Source organism: Meles meles, chromosome 6 (genome assembly GCF_922984935.1).
Source record: "Meles meles chromosome 6, mMelMel3.1 paternal haplotype, whole genome shotgun sequence".
In the NCBI taxonomy this organism is placed as follows: Eukaryota; Metazoa; Chordata; class Mammalia; order Carnivora; family Mustelidae; genus Meles; species Meles meles.
Window position 1 is genome coordinate 51,942,151 of NC_060071.1, and position 15,032 is coordinate 51,957,182.

At 38.7% G+C, this 15,032-nt stretch overlaps 1 protein-coding gene across 1 annotated transcript in view; it reads left to right on the plus strand.

Moving 5' to 3' along the window:
* Positions 1-14,259, plus strand: part of PIAS1 (protein inhibitor of activated STAT 1) — a 120,792-nt gene extending 106,533 nt beyond the window's left edge. Inside the window, exons 10-14 of the mRNA XM_046008471.1 lie at positions 1,616-1,746; positions 2,594-2,774; positions 7,386-7,528; positions 9,341-9,378; positions 10,191-14,259. Coding sequence (XP_045864427.1) covers positions 1,616-1,746; positions 2,594-2,774; positions 7,386-7,528; positions 9,341-9,378; positions 10,191-10,484 — 787 coding nt within the window. The 3' untranslated portion in view covers positions 10,485-14,259. The remainder of the gene's footprint in view (positions 1-1,615; positions 1,747-2,593; positions 2,775-7,385; positions 7,529-9,340; positions 9,379-10,190) is intronic.
* Positions 14,260-15,032: the final 773 nt, after the last annotated feature.

Below are 15,032 nucleotides of genomic sequence, written 5' to 3' on the forward strand. Positions count from 1 at the left end.
AAATCAGTTCTTTTTAAAGTAAGTAATACTGTGAGCATTTTTCCTTTCTAAGTTGACGTCCTCCTGTTTGGGGATCGCACGCTCTTTGTCTCCTGACTTTTACCATTTAAAGTACCAGTGATTCTGAGCAGGGTATGGTTATACCTGTTCCTCATATGAATCCATCTACCCCTAGTCACGCAGACCATGTCAGAGAAAGAGTGAAAGCACTGAGAAACTCTGGCTAACTTGAGCTCATCCAAATTGGGCTTTTTAGTGGAAGGTAACCTGTTTTTGCAGATGTTTCTCGTGGTTCAGTTGTGGTTCATTATACCTGTTTCCCATCATAAGGGCTGCTAAAACTGATCAGCATGCTGAATAGCAGCTTTCTTGGTTTCTCTCTTTCCTCTGAAATACTTGTCTTTGTCTTGTCTGCCTCCAGCATCACAACAATCAGGGTTTTTTGTGGTGATTTTTTTTTTAACACTCCTGTGTTTTATCTGTCCTTCTAAACATCTTGTTGGAGTGTTTCTCTAAGTGTACCCCTTATCCTCTAGCCTCCTTCTGTGTCCTTTTTGCCACCGAACAAAGATAAATTGTGGAAAGAAGGATCTTCTTGGTAGTTGCTATACTCTCCAGCAAAACACTTAAGGCAGCTTATCTACAGCATTTGAGAAAACTCAGGAGTCTAAAGTTGTACCGGTTAGAAAGGGGATACATTTAGCAATACAGTGTCACCTAGAGCTTGAAAGATGGCAGACCAATCGTGGGGAAAAAGTAAATGTGTCACTTAAATGTTTTATGTTTAATTGTTCAGAAGTGACAGTGATCACTAATAAATCTAAGTTAAGTAATATTTTACCAATGCTTTGTATTACATAGCTTTAGATTCCCCCCTCCATCAACTGGGATCGTTCTTTATTTTAAAAAGCTAATGCTCACACACACACACACACACACACGTTATCTATACACACATTTAAAGAAAAATGGAAAAACTTAGGAAAATAAAAGGGCTTTGTAGTGTATTTTCTGATTTTTGTTTTTCTAGAATTGTGATAGTACAGTATTAATATTTTTTATCATTGGTTTCATTTCAGAATTTGATACTTCCACACGTTTTTTGCAAATCTCATTTCTTAATATCAGCATGGTATTTTTCAAGGAGATGTACCTTTCAGTACCTATTTTTCTGTGTATGTATTGTTTCAATAAGATATGCTTACTGTGGACAGTTCGGACAATGCACAAGAATGTAAAGGAGAAATGATGTCCCCACTCAGAAATAACTGCTGTTCATGTACCATTCACACACAAAATTTTATTTTCACACTGTAGAATTTTATTTCCTTGGCTTCTTCCCGCTGTCTGTGACTATTTACCCTATTCTTAAAAATCTTTGAAAACCACGTTTTTTATGGTTATGTAAGGTACCTTGTATAAGGTACTGTAATGTAAGTAATATTTCTCTAAAATAGGCCTCAATTTTGAGAACAAATAATTGTCTGTTCTCCTTTCTTCTTTCTTGTTTATACTTCTTCCAAACGTAGGAGATCTGAATGTTTTTTGAACAGCAATACTTCTAGTCTGTTTTCATTTAGAATGTGATATTCAGAGGACCACATATTTTTTGTAGCTTGTTTATGGAAATCCTAAAGTACTGTACAGACTGCGATGAGATACAGTTTAAGGAGGATGGCTCTTGGGCACCTATGAGATCAAAAAAGGAAGTACAGGAAGTCTCTGCCTCTTACAATGGAGTTGATGGTGAGTTGATGGTTTTCCAGAAGGGTAGGGCAGTCTCCCTGCTGTGGTATAGCCCTGCTTTTCAGTATTAAAACACGTGTATTTCTGGGGGCACCTGGCTAGCTCAGTCAGCAGACCATGTGACACTTGATCTTGGGGTCGTGAGTTTGAGCCTCACATGGGGTGCAGAGATTACTAAAAAAATAAAATAAGCTTTTTAAAAAAGTATATATTTCTGAAAAACACAGCAGTTTATGGGTAGCTCAGTAACTCTTAACGAAATTATTGATTAAACATTCAGAAGTAGTAGAGAACTTTTAAATTCACTTTGCCAGCTTTTAAAGTTTTGGGATATTGAGATTTAAAAGCAACATTATCTAGTAAGTCATTTCTAAGGTCATGCTTTTGAAATGGTATCCTTTTAAATTTTTAAGAGATTTGGTAAAGATTAATGAACATTTCTTCTTCATTTATGTTATTTTTCTGGGTTTTAGTATGTTTTTGCTAGAAGGAAACTATGACTTTTAAAAAATGTTATGATACATTTCTTAAGTATCCTGGGTATATATGTAATATATAGTATTTACCCTCAAGCTGCTTTTATTCTGAAATAGACATACGTTTTGATTATTTGCCCTAATTCAGAATTGTCTTTCAAAAAAACAAAATGAAACAAAAAAAACCCCTTTAACAACCAGTAATAAATAGTATCTTTAAACTTAGGGGACCAGAGCTACTACTCTCTGACCCCAGCAATATTTTAAGTCTAAATTATAATTGATCAACTAATCCATAAGGGCACACTGAAGAAAAAAAGAGAGGTGTCATAGGTCTTTTTTTGCCTTGTGTTTTGATCATTCCCACACAGGATGCTTGAGCTCCACATTGGAGCATCAGGTGGCTTCTCACCACCAGTCCTCAAATAAAAATAAGAAAGTAGAGGTGATTGACTTAACCATAGATAGTTCATCTGATGAAGAGGAGGAGGAGCCATCTGCCAAGAGGACCTGTCCTTCCCTGTCTCCCACATCACCACTAAATAATAAAGGGTAAGTGCTGAGACCTTGAAAAGTCATTGTGAAAGTTAATTTGCAAATACTATTTAAAAGATCTGCCAAAGAAAATGATTATCCATGATTGTAAAACTTAACTTGGTAGTCAAAGAATAGGTTGTATTTTCCCCAGGTGTGTGATAATCTTAAGGGGCTGGGATAGTGCATTCAAGGAGTCCCTTGGATACAGTATTTACCATACCGAAAGGTATTCTAGTGCAGTGGTTCTCAAACTTTGGTTTACAGCAGAATCGCCCAGAGAGCTCATTAAAACACACATTGCTGGGGCGCCTGGGTGGCTCGGTGGGTTGAGCCGCTGCCTTCGGCTCAGGTCATGATCTCAGGGTCCTGGGATCGAGCCCCGCGTCGGGCTCTCTGCTCCGCGGGGAGCCTGCTTCCTCCTCTCTCTCTGCCTGCCTCTCTGCCTACTTGTGATCTCTCTCTCTGTCAAATAAATAAATAAAATCTTTAAAAAAAAAAAAAATTGTTAAAAAACACACATTGCTCCCCTATTCCCCCATGTCTGATTCAGGAGTAGAGACTGAGAAAACTTGTCTCTCTGATCAGTTCTTAGGTGATCTTAATGCTGCTCATAGGATTTAAAACATTTACTCAGGCTGGAAATTATGCTATAAGATTAATCCTGAGTTGAATCTTTGAAGTAGAAAACTGAGGAAGACCAGAGGAATGCTTTAAGCCGGCCTCAGAGTGTGTGGGGTTTGCAGTGAAAGAAGTCAGACCCTGAAGTTGCAGGGCACAATGTCTTCTGTTTTGCAAACTCATGTCCCATATTTGCCATTAGTCTCATATCAGTAATAGTGTACTTTGGTTATGCTTCAGTTCAGTTTAGCAAACACTGTTACCTACTTTAGGTAAAACACCCTGTGCTTAACATGGGTGATAATAACAATAATAATAATAATAATAATAATAAGTATAGTCCTAACCTTAAAGGTTTAACATTTTGTGGAGGATAGTAACACACATAACTAGTTCTAGCTGTGCTCTTAAATAGACTCAGCCTCATGAGACACAGTAGGGATTCTCAGCAAAAAGTCTTCATGTTTTGCTGAGGCACAGTTGTGGCACACTAAAGGTGAATCTAGAAAGAGGTGTGCCCTTTTTTAGTTATGTGTCAGGAGAATGACGTAGCCTGTTGGAACTGAAAAGGAGCTATTCAAAAAATCTCCTTCCAACAAACAGTATGCCTGAAGAAGGAATGTTAAGTGGGAGAAGGCCTGCTGTAAGGTTGCAAGGTTCAAGGGGGGAAGTTAACAGCAGACCAAGAGCAGGCATTTCCATGTTCGGAGTGAAATAATTTTCAGGTTTGAGACTGTTGAAAAAAAAAGATCTTCCATATGAGAATATTTGTAATTACTTGAAAGGTAAAGTTGAAACAGTAAGAACAAAGTAGTGATAAACGTATCTGACTCGTTAAAAACTTTGACTGTTTCAGGAATCTTCAACCTGTTACACAGGTTGGTATTTTCACTCTAGAGGAACATCAGACAGCAGTAAAGACATTAATAGCAGTATCATTATTCTAAAGAAAAAAAAAAAAACGAATTCACTAATTCTACTTTAAGTCTTACTTCATGAAGATTTACCTCTGATGAAAGCCTACCCTGATGGCTGCTATCCAACAAGCCTGACCTTGTTACTGCCCCGACTTATTTTATAAATCTGATTGAGAAAAGCGAAAAGTCCTATGGCCAGAAGCTGGTATAGTTAGAACAGATATCGATAGACTCTTGATTCCAAGATATTTTATATATCAAAGCATACTGTGACCAAGTACTTATTATATTATTTCTTTAAATACCACAATTTGGCGACATGAAAAGATATTTCATAAATCTGGGTGTATAAATACCTTGTAGATTAAATGCGCCATTGTGTGTAAGTTAGTTCTACTCCTTAAAGTATTTTAGTAGTCATACGTATATGTGACCTGTGTGGTAGTTTTGCTCTCTTGACTATACATTTTTCCTTAAGAGAAACTTTTTTGAGTGTTTAGAAATCTAATGTTTCAATTCTTCAGGTATTTGCTTTGCTCTTTTTCCAAAAATAGTTTTGTTTATTATGTTTAGAAAATTATATTAGATGCATTAACTACTTCCTGAGCTTCCCAGTGAACAAGTAAACCCAGATACAATATTTACAAATGTCAGACCTTTCTCTGTTCTCAGATAAAAACAGGCAGCCTTGGGGCGCCTGGGTGGCTCGGTCGTTAAGCCTCTGTGTCCGGCTCAGGTCATGATCCCAGGTTCCTGGGATCGAGCCCTGCATCGGGCTCTCTGCTCCTTGGGCGGCCAGCTTGTCCCTTTCCCACTCCCCCTACTTCAGTTCCCTCTCACCGTGTCTCTCTCTGTCAGATAAATAAATAAAATCTTAAAATACACACACAGAGACACACACACACACACAGCCTGAAAGTTTATGGCATTTTTAGAAGGATACCGCCATATTCAACACTAGTGGCCATTTTACAGTAATGACTAGCCAATAAATAAAAACCTAAATTACCCTGAGCATATTGTATTTGTTACTGTGCAGTGTAAAAGTGGAAATGCTTTTTCAGAATATTATCACAAAATTGAAAAGAAAGTTGCCAGCCAGGAATTGGAGGCAAACATTAGTAAATGTAAAACATTTTGTTGTCTTTAGCCACCAAGTGTTTAGTATTCATCCAGAAGTGGGTTTTTTTGCTGTTTGGTATACCAAGATGTTTTCAAAGGCTGGCATTTCATCTGCTTTCTTCTCTCTCGTAATCCCTTAGGCATTGTCAGAGGAGACGGCTAATGGAAAATAGTGCTTTTTATAGATGTAAGAGGTTTAATTAAGTTTCCATTAGACAAAACTTTTTTTTTAATTTTTTTAAATTTTTTTATTTGAGAGAGACAGAGTGAGAGAGGGAGAGAGAGAGAGCATGAGAGGAGAGATGTCAGCAGGAGAAGCAGACTCCCTGCTGAGCAGGGAGCCCTGCGGGACTCGATCCCGGGACTCCAGGATCATGACCTGAGCCGAAGGCAGTTGCTTAACCAGCTGAGCCACCCAGGCACCCTAGACAAAACATTTTTATGAGGTAGATGAGAGTATATTTTATGCTTCATATTCCATTCATGAAAATATGGTAGATGGTCATAATTAGAACTCTGTTCCTAGACATCCAGCCTTGGCCTCTTTTGAAATATTCTGATCTTGCACTGCACCACTGAAATTGCGTCTCCACACCCAAGTACTTTTTATGTAGTTTTTGCAAGAAAAAAGCAGCCTTTCTTTTCTCTTTATTTTCCAAAACATACATGCCTATTAGCCTCTTCTGTGGTTGGGATAGGACATAACCCTTATATTCACACTCAGGGCTGTTAGAATTCTTTTTCTTTACAAAATTATTTCAAGTCTTCCTTTCCTTTTTCATTTCTTTCTCGCTTTTTACTTAATTTTTTTGTGGGGGAAAAAAAAAAGATTCAGGGACGCCTGGGTAGCTCAGTCAGTTAAGCATCTGACTCATGGTTTTGACTCAGGTCATGCTGTTGTGATCATGAGATCAAGCCCCTGTCTGGCTCCACACTCAGCATGGAATCTGCTTGGGATTCTCTCGCCCTGTGCCCCTCCCCCATGCTCACTTGCTCACACACACACTCTTTTCTCTCTGGAATAAATAGTAAATGTTAAAAAAAAAAAAAAGAATTTAACTTCTCAGCTACTGAAACATTTCATGCTATTCTCCCAGAATCCCTTTTTTTTTGGTCATTCCCCACCCCCTACACACACAGTTCTGTTCTCCCTTTAAAACCTCTCCACCACCTGTTCATTTTGGAGTATCTCTTCATTCCTTCAGCCGGCCTTGTATGCAAACAGTGTGCTGATGAGTGTGCGGGGCATTAGGGATACCAGGATAAACAGTTCCTTGTCTCTATTCCATAAAGCTTACAAGTCTGGGGGCCAGCTGTTAAATCCACTGCTCAGATTGCTACCATTTCCCAGGCTTGTCTATACATGTTTTCTTTGCGAGGACATACCTATACTTTTTACCAGACAGCACTCAGTGCTTATTTTTAAAACGTTTCAGAATCGGGGCACCTGCGTGGTGCAGTCGTTAAGCCTCTGCCTTTGGCTCAGGTCATGATCCCAGGGTCCTGGGATCAAGCCCAGCATCGCTCTCTGCTCAGCGTAAAGCCTGCTTCTCCCTTTCTAACTCCCCCTGCTTATGTCTCTCTCCCTGTCAAATAAATTTAAAACAAAAAACACCTTAAAAAAATAAATAAAAGGTTTCAGGATCTCAGCTGCCATAGATATCTTCTGCTAATCTCTCACTGGAGGGCCTCAGCCGTGCATTCCGAAAGTGTAGATGAAGCAGCATGTGATCATGAATGTCGGACATAGCGTTGCACCCATCTATTTCCCCCTGTAGCCCCTGCAAACGGCTGCTGTATATGCAGATTACTTCCTAGTCATTGTGATAATCTAAATTATATATTGCTTTGGTTTTTTTTTTTATTTCCAGCACAAAAGGTATGATTCGTTTTGTGAGATGCAGTCCCTTTGTTAAACCTAAAAGTTCAACTAACTCATGAAAATTATGCAAACCTTTCCTTCTTCTAGCATATTAAGTCTTCCACATCAAGCATCTCCAGTGTCCCGCACCCCAAGCCTCCCTGCTGTAGACACAAGCTACATTAATACATCCCTCATCCAAGACTACAGGCATCCTTTCCACATGACACCCATGCCTTATGACCTACAAGGTGAGTCACCAGTTCTTCTCTGTTGTCACACAGCATTATGAATACCTTTTATCTCCATAGTTTTCCTCCGGGTGAGTCTAAAGAAGGATGGAAAGATTGATAAAACGGGGGCTTGGGCTTAAGGAACTGGGGGAAATGCATACTGTGATCTTAAATAAATAGAGGCCTAGTTTCTTGTTTGTACCTTTATCAGTAGCTAGTGCTTTACTGTCAGTAGTGAAAATTGTGTGATGATCTTTAGGTTTTGTGAGCTTCAGAATAGTCTGCAGGTTGTTTTGGGGTCAGTTTCTTTATATTGCTTTGAATTTTGGTATTTATGAAAATTATTCATTGTTCCCTCCCTGGATCCAGTTATAATGCAACAGGCATGTGGGTAACTCTGTTGTATTATCTTTAAAATAGTGCTGAATTGAGACATTGACAGTTTTAACTTTTGTTCCAATGAACCTGATTCTTCCTTTTAAAAGTAGTTTGAAATGTCAGTGTACTCATTGCACAATGTATTTTGAGTTGATAATAACCATTTACATTATCACAAAATTATTCTCTTATATCTTTGTAATTTAATAATTTATATATCTAGGAAGATTTTTATTTCAAAAAGCTATATATGCCCATTGTAGAAAATTTAATACAAAAAATGTAAACTGGGAGTTGTCCTTCGCTCCGCGCGCGCCTCCCACCCCCGCAGAAGAATCCGGTGCAAAGATTCCCGGAAGCTGAGTTAGTTGAGTAGGTTCTTAGTGATTGTTAGGAATGCCCTGTTTGAGCTCTGTCCAATAGCACTTTCCTTGGGGAGGGAGATGTTATAATTGATAGTGACCGTTAGCCCCATATGGTTATTGGGCATTTGAAACATAGACTACTGTGTTTAAAGAACTGAGTTTTCCATTTTATTTTGTCTTCATAAATGTAGATACCCACATCATGTGGCTAAGGGCAGCCCTGTTCCTCACTTAGGTTACTGCCCTTCTCACTGTCAGGAACCATGGTGCTATCCGTTTTGCAGGTCCTCATGTTATCTGTTCCAGTGTAGATAGTGGATGGATCCCCAAAGTATTTGTGTTGTCATATTTTTCACTACACCTGCTTGTTGTCCTTTCCCCCAAGTTGAGATCTCATAATAAAGCATTTTATTCACATGGGTTTTCATGTTCTTCATTACGTTACGCATTGAGTGATATGGACAAGAGTGGGAATTAAAGAAGGGGCAGCCAGGAATCAGTGCTGGCCCTTCTGTGATGCACCACTCCAGCAGAGAGGTATCCCCCCACCCCACCCCCGCAAATCTGTTTTCCTCCCTCCTGCCGCGGGAGGGTGTCTGGGTTAGAATCCAGTAAGATAGTGGTGAGTGGGCAAACTTAAGAAAGAAAATCTGTGCTCCAGGTTGCTGAAATTTTTCTATGTAAAACTTGTCTCACCCACAAAATGAAGCCAAAAATAATGACCTACCTCGTAGGTGCTTGTGAGGAGTAAATTCGAGTAGTTTGAAATGTTACTTGAGAGGAGTCGATGAGAACATTTGGTGAAAAGTGCTCCGTCAGTTTAAGGGATCAGTGTTGGATCCAGCAGGGCAGCTGTGGCCCAGATCGCACAAGGAGGGCACGTCATGACTAGAGCTTGGACTTCAGCCTCGGTAATCTAGAGATGAGAGAGATGTACAACATTCAGCTCCACTCTTCTTGTTTAACTTCTAAATGACTTTAGAATTAGCATTTTAAGATTTTTGTTTATTTCTGGAGTATTGGGGGCACTAGGGAGGGTTTTTTCTTTTGTTTTTCAAAACTAAAACAATTTTTTTTCTCCTCACAGGATTAGATTTCTTTCCTTTCTTATCAGGAGACAATCAGGTATGTTCTATGAAAAAAATGCTGTTGTTTTAATTGCACATTGGAATATTTATAAGTATAATATGTAGCTGAGAAAGAAGATAAATTTCTTGGGAAGTTCAGAGTAGCCCTACTTATTATTGTTAAGGTTTTATGAATTTAAATAAAAATACCCTTGTTTCTACTGTGTCTGAGTATATAGTAGGAACAGTATCTATTTGTTGGTTCCCCAGTACTTTTTTAATAAAGAAACAGGGCAGTAAATCAACTGGTAAATTCTTGGCCAAATATCTCCATAAGAGAAAGAGGGTCGACTGTCTTCTTTCCTGCTCCTTCTGAGCGTATGCCTCTTTGGAAATAGAATTTTGAGAATTGTTTGTATTACATTAAAACAACAACAACAACAAAATACCAATTTTATTTTGGTATTCCCCCCGCCCCAGTTTAAAATATAGAAATGTCTCTCAAGTTCAAGGATGTGATCATTATATAAGGACATCTGATTCTGCAAAATGTTTTATTAGGTATTTCAGACATAGCAGATACGCAATATATATTAAATTTAGGACTCTGGGGATGCATGGGTGGCTCAGTGGGTTAAGCATCTGCCTTCAGCTCAGGTCATGATCTCAGGGTCCTGGGATCGAACTCCGCTTGGGGAGCCTGCTTCTCCCTCTCCCTCTGCCTGCCACTCCCCCGTTTGTACTCTCACACTCTCTCTGTCAAATAAATTTTTTTTTAAATCTTTTTAAATTTAGGACTCTGTTCTGCCAAGAAGAAAGTTTATGAATTAGAACTGATGGGTTTTGTGTCTTCTGTTCCCCGCCCCCCAGCATTATAACACGTCCCTCCTGGCTGCCGCCGCCGCAGCAGTGTCAGATGATCAAGACCTCTTACACTCGTCTCGGTTTTTCCCGTATACCTCCTCGCAGATGTTTCTTGATCAGTTAAGTGCAGGAGGCAGTACTTCTCTGCCAACCACCAATGGAAGCAGTAGTGGCAGTAACAGCAGCCTCGTGTCCTCCAACAGCCTGCGGGAGAGCCATAGCCACACCGTTGCAAACAGGAGCAGCACGGACACAGCCTCCATCTTTGGCATCATACCAGACATTATTTCATTGGACTGATTCCCTTGCCCCTGCTGCTCCCGCCCCCACCCCAGATTAAATGAACTTGGCAGAAAGAAGAGAACTTTGTGCTATGTTTTACCTTATTCTGTTTAGAAAAGTACACAAGCGTGTTTTTTTCCTTTTTTTAGGGAAAAAATTAAAAGAAATGTACAGAGAACAAAACTATATTTTCAGTTTTACTTTTGTATATAAATCTAAGACTGCCTGTCTGATAAAACACTTGTAAAAAACAAAAAACAAAAAACAAAAAAACAAAAAAAAGGAAAGAAAAGAAAAGAAAAAAAGAAAAAAAAATAGTACCCACAAACCACCTTCAGTTCATTTTTTTTCTGGATTCTGAAGATTTTTTTCCATCATTTGTCCTATGGTTTTGGTTTTATTTTACTTCAATGGCATTATTTTATTTGCAATAACAGAAAAGGAATTGCATGTATGAAGTTTTAAATTGTGGGCTTTTCTTTGTTGTGGGGAGGGAGCTGGGGGGATAGTTTTCATTTCCATTTTCTAAAAAGGACAGACTTGGATTCTGTTTGTGTGTGTGCATATTTTATCCAGCCTTAAGTTATAAATCTCATCTGTCCCACTGCATTCCCTGTGTATTTTCAGGACCTAGCTCGTGGGGGTGTGTGTTCAGTGTGTGTGTCTGTGTATATTTTTCTGTTGTTACTGTCCCTTCTCCTCCCAAGTTTGCATTCAGTTGATAAATCAGTTGCCTGCTTCTTTCAAAGTGCTTTGAAGGTCTTGAACTCATATATGAGCATCTTTATTGATATCCCAAGTGCATGTTCTCCATCACATATTCTCTCTTATTTGCTAGATACCCCCTGGGAATATGTTTTAGAGATTTGGAGTAAAGCTGTCTGGGTAAGGAGTAGGCTTGGCAGACCTGTGAATAATATATTTTAGTCTCGTTCTTTCTTCTAAATTTGGATTGCCAGTATTATGTATTTAAACCAAGTCTGTGAACACCTGCCTTTTGGCCACAGGGTAACAAGTTTTCATGTAAGATCTTCATGCCAAAGTAGGAAGTAAAAATAGCTTAGAAAGTCGTGTTGGGTGTCTTGTGCAGCTGACAGAGGTAAGGTTACATCACCTCGAAAAAGAAAGAAAGACAGTCAGTTATCCTAGAAGTAAATTCTCTTTGGAAAATACAGTGCACCACACATGTCAGTCTAGAAATCCACTATCTGATAAACAGTTGAAATGCAAAATAGGCTTGATCCTTGGTCATTTTTACTCTCTGGATCTGAGTGTACTTCTTTTCTTAGCCTAGCTATCTTGTTTGTTTTATTTTTTCTTCACCTTTTAAAGAAAAGCATGACATAGGAAGTTAGTTCGTTCTTTCTTTCTTTCTTTCTTTCTTTCTTTCTTTCTTTCGAATTCATGGATCAATCTGATCTATTTTATTAATAATGGAACATGTAAATATAGTGAGAACTGTTTTTCAGGAGATGAGTGTGGGTTGGAGGGAAGGAAGGTGGTTCTACCTGTGTCCCCAAATCCTCATTAGAGAAGGTGTGATGTTCTTCAGAGAGCACCTGAAGGTGTGGAAAGTATCTTCTAGCTGATGGAGAGGTTTAGCTGGTTTAACAGAAAAGATACAAAAAAGGAAGGGGCTTAACAATTACCAGTTTCCTAGGCTGGATCTTTCTATCACAACTGTTCAGGTTCTCAAGAGTTGATGAGGGACCACCTTTGTGTATAAAAGTGTTTCAACCCTGCAGTGGTAACAAAGTGACCTACTTTTTCCAGGTAGAATTCAAGATGGCTGTATCTTCAGTTGTATGATAAAATTAACGGTTCACATGACTGTGTGGCATCTAAAAATAATACCTGTTTTTACAGCATCTCTCTGCCACTAAATTGTTGACTTGAATTTTGAAAAACAAGTTGGTGTTGATATGTATATGTGTGTGTGTATATATGTATTTATAGACAAGTGTGAGTGACACGTGAGTTATATAGTCTTCCCCTACGCATGTGTATTCCACACATACATGGCTGAGTTGTAGTCACTAAACAATCTGCAATAAAAAACAAAAGATTCATTGTCAGTGAAAACAGGAATTAGTTAAGTTTTTTAATGAATATGCTATTATGGTGAGCAAACTCTTTAAGAACTCGCATCGCTGTATTAACTTAGGCTAATACTTAATGGTACCATAATTTGTGTCTAAATTCAGATTGGGTTAGAAATCACTCAAGTTGTGGGGTGTTGCTTCTTATTTCACACTGTAATAGGAAACATTTCTGTTAATTCAGCTACCTAAAATGAATAGTTTTCTGTATTCTTTTTGTTTGTTTGTTTTTCTGTCGTTGTTAGTGGTCTCAAAATTCTGATCAATAACTTTGTGTATGATGCTGAATTCCAGACTCTGAATGATCCAGTTGAAAACCCATCCCTCTCCTTTCTTCAGCCCAGTTTTGGGGATGGTGAGTTTCCCTCAGTGCCCTGCAGTATATCGACCTAAGGGAAGAACAGGTAATAGGGAGAAAGAAATGTCTGTCTGATGGCTTTGGTCATGTCTCCACAAGAGAAACGAACTATTTGATTGTCTTGATGTTCATTCCACTCTAAGGAGTTTGTTTCTTTGGAAAGTTGTTAACTTTCCCAAGCGTTGCATGAGTGGTAGCTATCACTCTGTTGGTCTCGTGGTTGATACTGGTCAATCAGACTGTCATGATCTGTACTAGTTACTGGTAGAGTCATGCAGTGCACTGTTCTCTTCTAAGTTAAAAGAAGTGCATGGTCATTTCGTCTGTTTTTTCCTTAGCCTGCCCTCACTCCCCGACCCACACCAACACTGACATGCTGTTTGTGGACAAATAGCAACTCTTAGAGTATTTCGGCAAGTTGCCACCATCCCCTTGCCTTGGTCATTCGTGATAGGTGTGCATACGATTGTGTTTCTGTATAGTACTCTGTGTGTGTGTGTGTGTGTGTGTGTACATGCACACATCTTTGATAAAGTAGCTGTTTGACTTAGCAGGGTTGAAGTGGCTTTTAATTATTTTGTGGGCATTATTGGACAGATCTTTTTAAAACAATCTGAACCTTAACCATACCACACTTGGTTGACTAATTTATTTTGAGCATTAAAATTTTTCTTCTGTTAATTGAGATGTTACCACATTTCTGTATCATTACTGACTTAAGAAAGATTGCACTTAATCTTCTGATAAATGTGATTTCCTGGCAGATTTTCCGTAGAGACAAATGTCTGAAACTGAATGAAAATATATCCCAATTTTAAATGGGCTAATTGTGGAAAGAACATTTTTAAACAATTCCAAGTTTAAATACATAAGACGCTTCAAGATCTTCAGGACTTTAAAGCACATTTAAAATTATTTTAGTAAGGATTTTGTTTTATCAATACATGTTGAATTGTTTTTTAATTAAAAAAAAACACAAAGCTTAGATTTCAGAAAGAGGGAGGGAGAATAGCTGGTGGTCCCAGAGTGTGCTGCTGTTAATTGTTTAATTAACAAAGGGGAAATGTATATAAACAGATAGAAAAGTTACCATAAATTCCATGAACTTAAATCTGTGATTCATTGCCTTAAAACTTTCTCTCTTAGAAATTTCCATACCGCATGCCAAACCAGTAAAATGGCTTTTAAAAATGTATAGTAGACCAATGTCAGTTTGTATAAAAGTACCAAGTGAAAATATTTATTACATGCATTGGAAAAAAAATTGTTTACCTATTGAATGTTACCTGTTTATGTAGAGCTCTTTAGATGTAATAAAAGAAAAGCCTTCAGTTAATTTGTCTTCTGTAAAATATACTGTGGGTATTCAAGGGACAATCCCTGTGAGAAAAATGATAACGCTTTGTGCTTCCAAAGCACCTTTCATCCAGAGATTTCAAAGCATGGCAATTAACTAATTCTCTCGCAACATGCTTTGAGGTAAGTAATGCATATACAGCCATCGTTCCCCTTTCTTACTGAAATATGGCAAGCTTTGTACTGAACCATAGCATCTGTTTAGTTTTAAATCTGTTTAGTAATCTGCAGTGTGAGTGCTAAGAGCAGTGTGGCCTTTTTTGTAAACAACTCTAGGTGCTAAGTAAACCAACTGGAATTTCAGGAATGAACAAGAAACCTGGGCTTACGGTAGTGTAAAAAGCCTTTCCTGGGGTAGAGGTTTACATCAGGACGTGTCGCAGGATCTTAGAATCCTAGCCACCACGTACCCTTAATTGGGAGCACTGAGTCAGGGGAGATTGCCTCAGGTGCTGACGGCCGCTGCACGCCACTTAGGTGCTTTGGGCAAGCTGTGCTTCGGATTCCTATTTGGCAACTCAGATTAATAAAACTTGCTTTAAAACCATCCTGGGACCATTCAGTGACAGAGACATTTTAAAAAAGCCTTGAGGGTAAGTACCCTTGTTTATTCTGGCCCAGGACTTCCTTTTCCTGTCCCTCCAACTCCTGGGTATCCCTGTCTCGTCCGTGGTGTTCAGCTCGCTGTGCAGGACTTGCTTCATAACGTCCATGATGAGTCAGAAAGAGATGTGGGGGCAGGCCCCTTAAGCC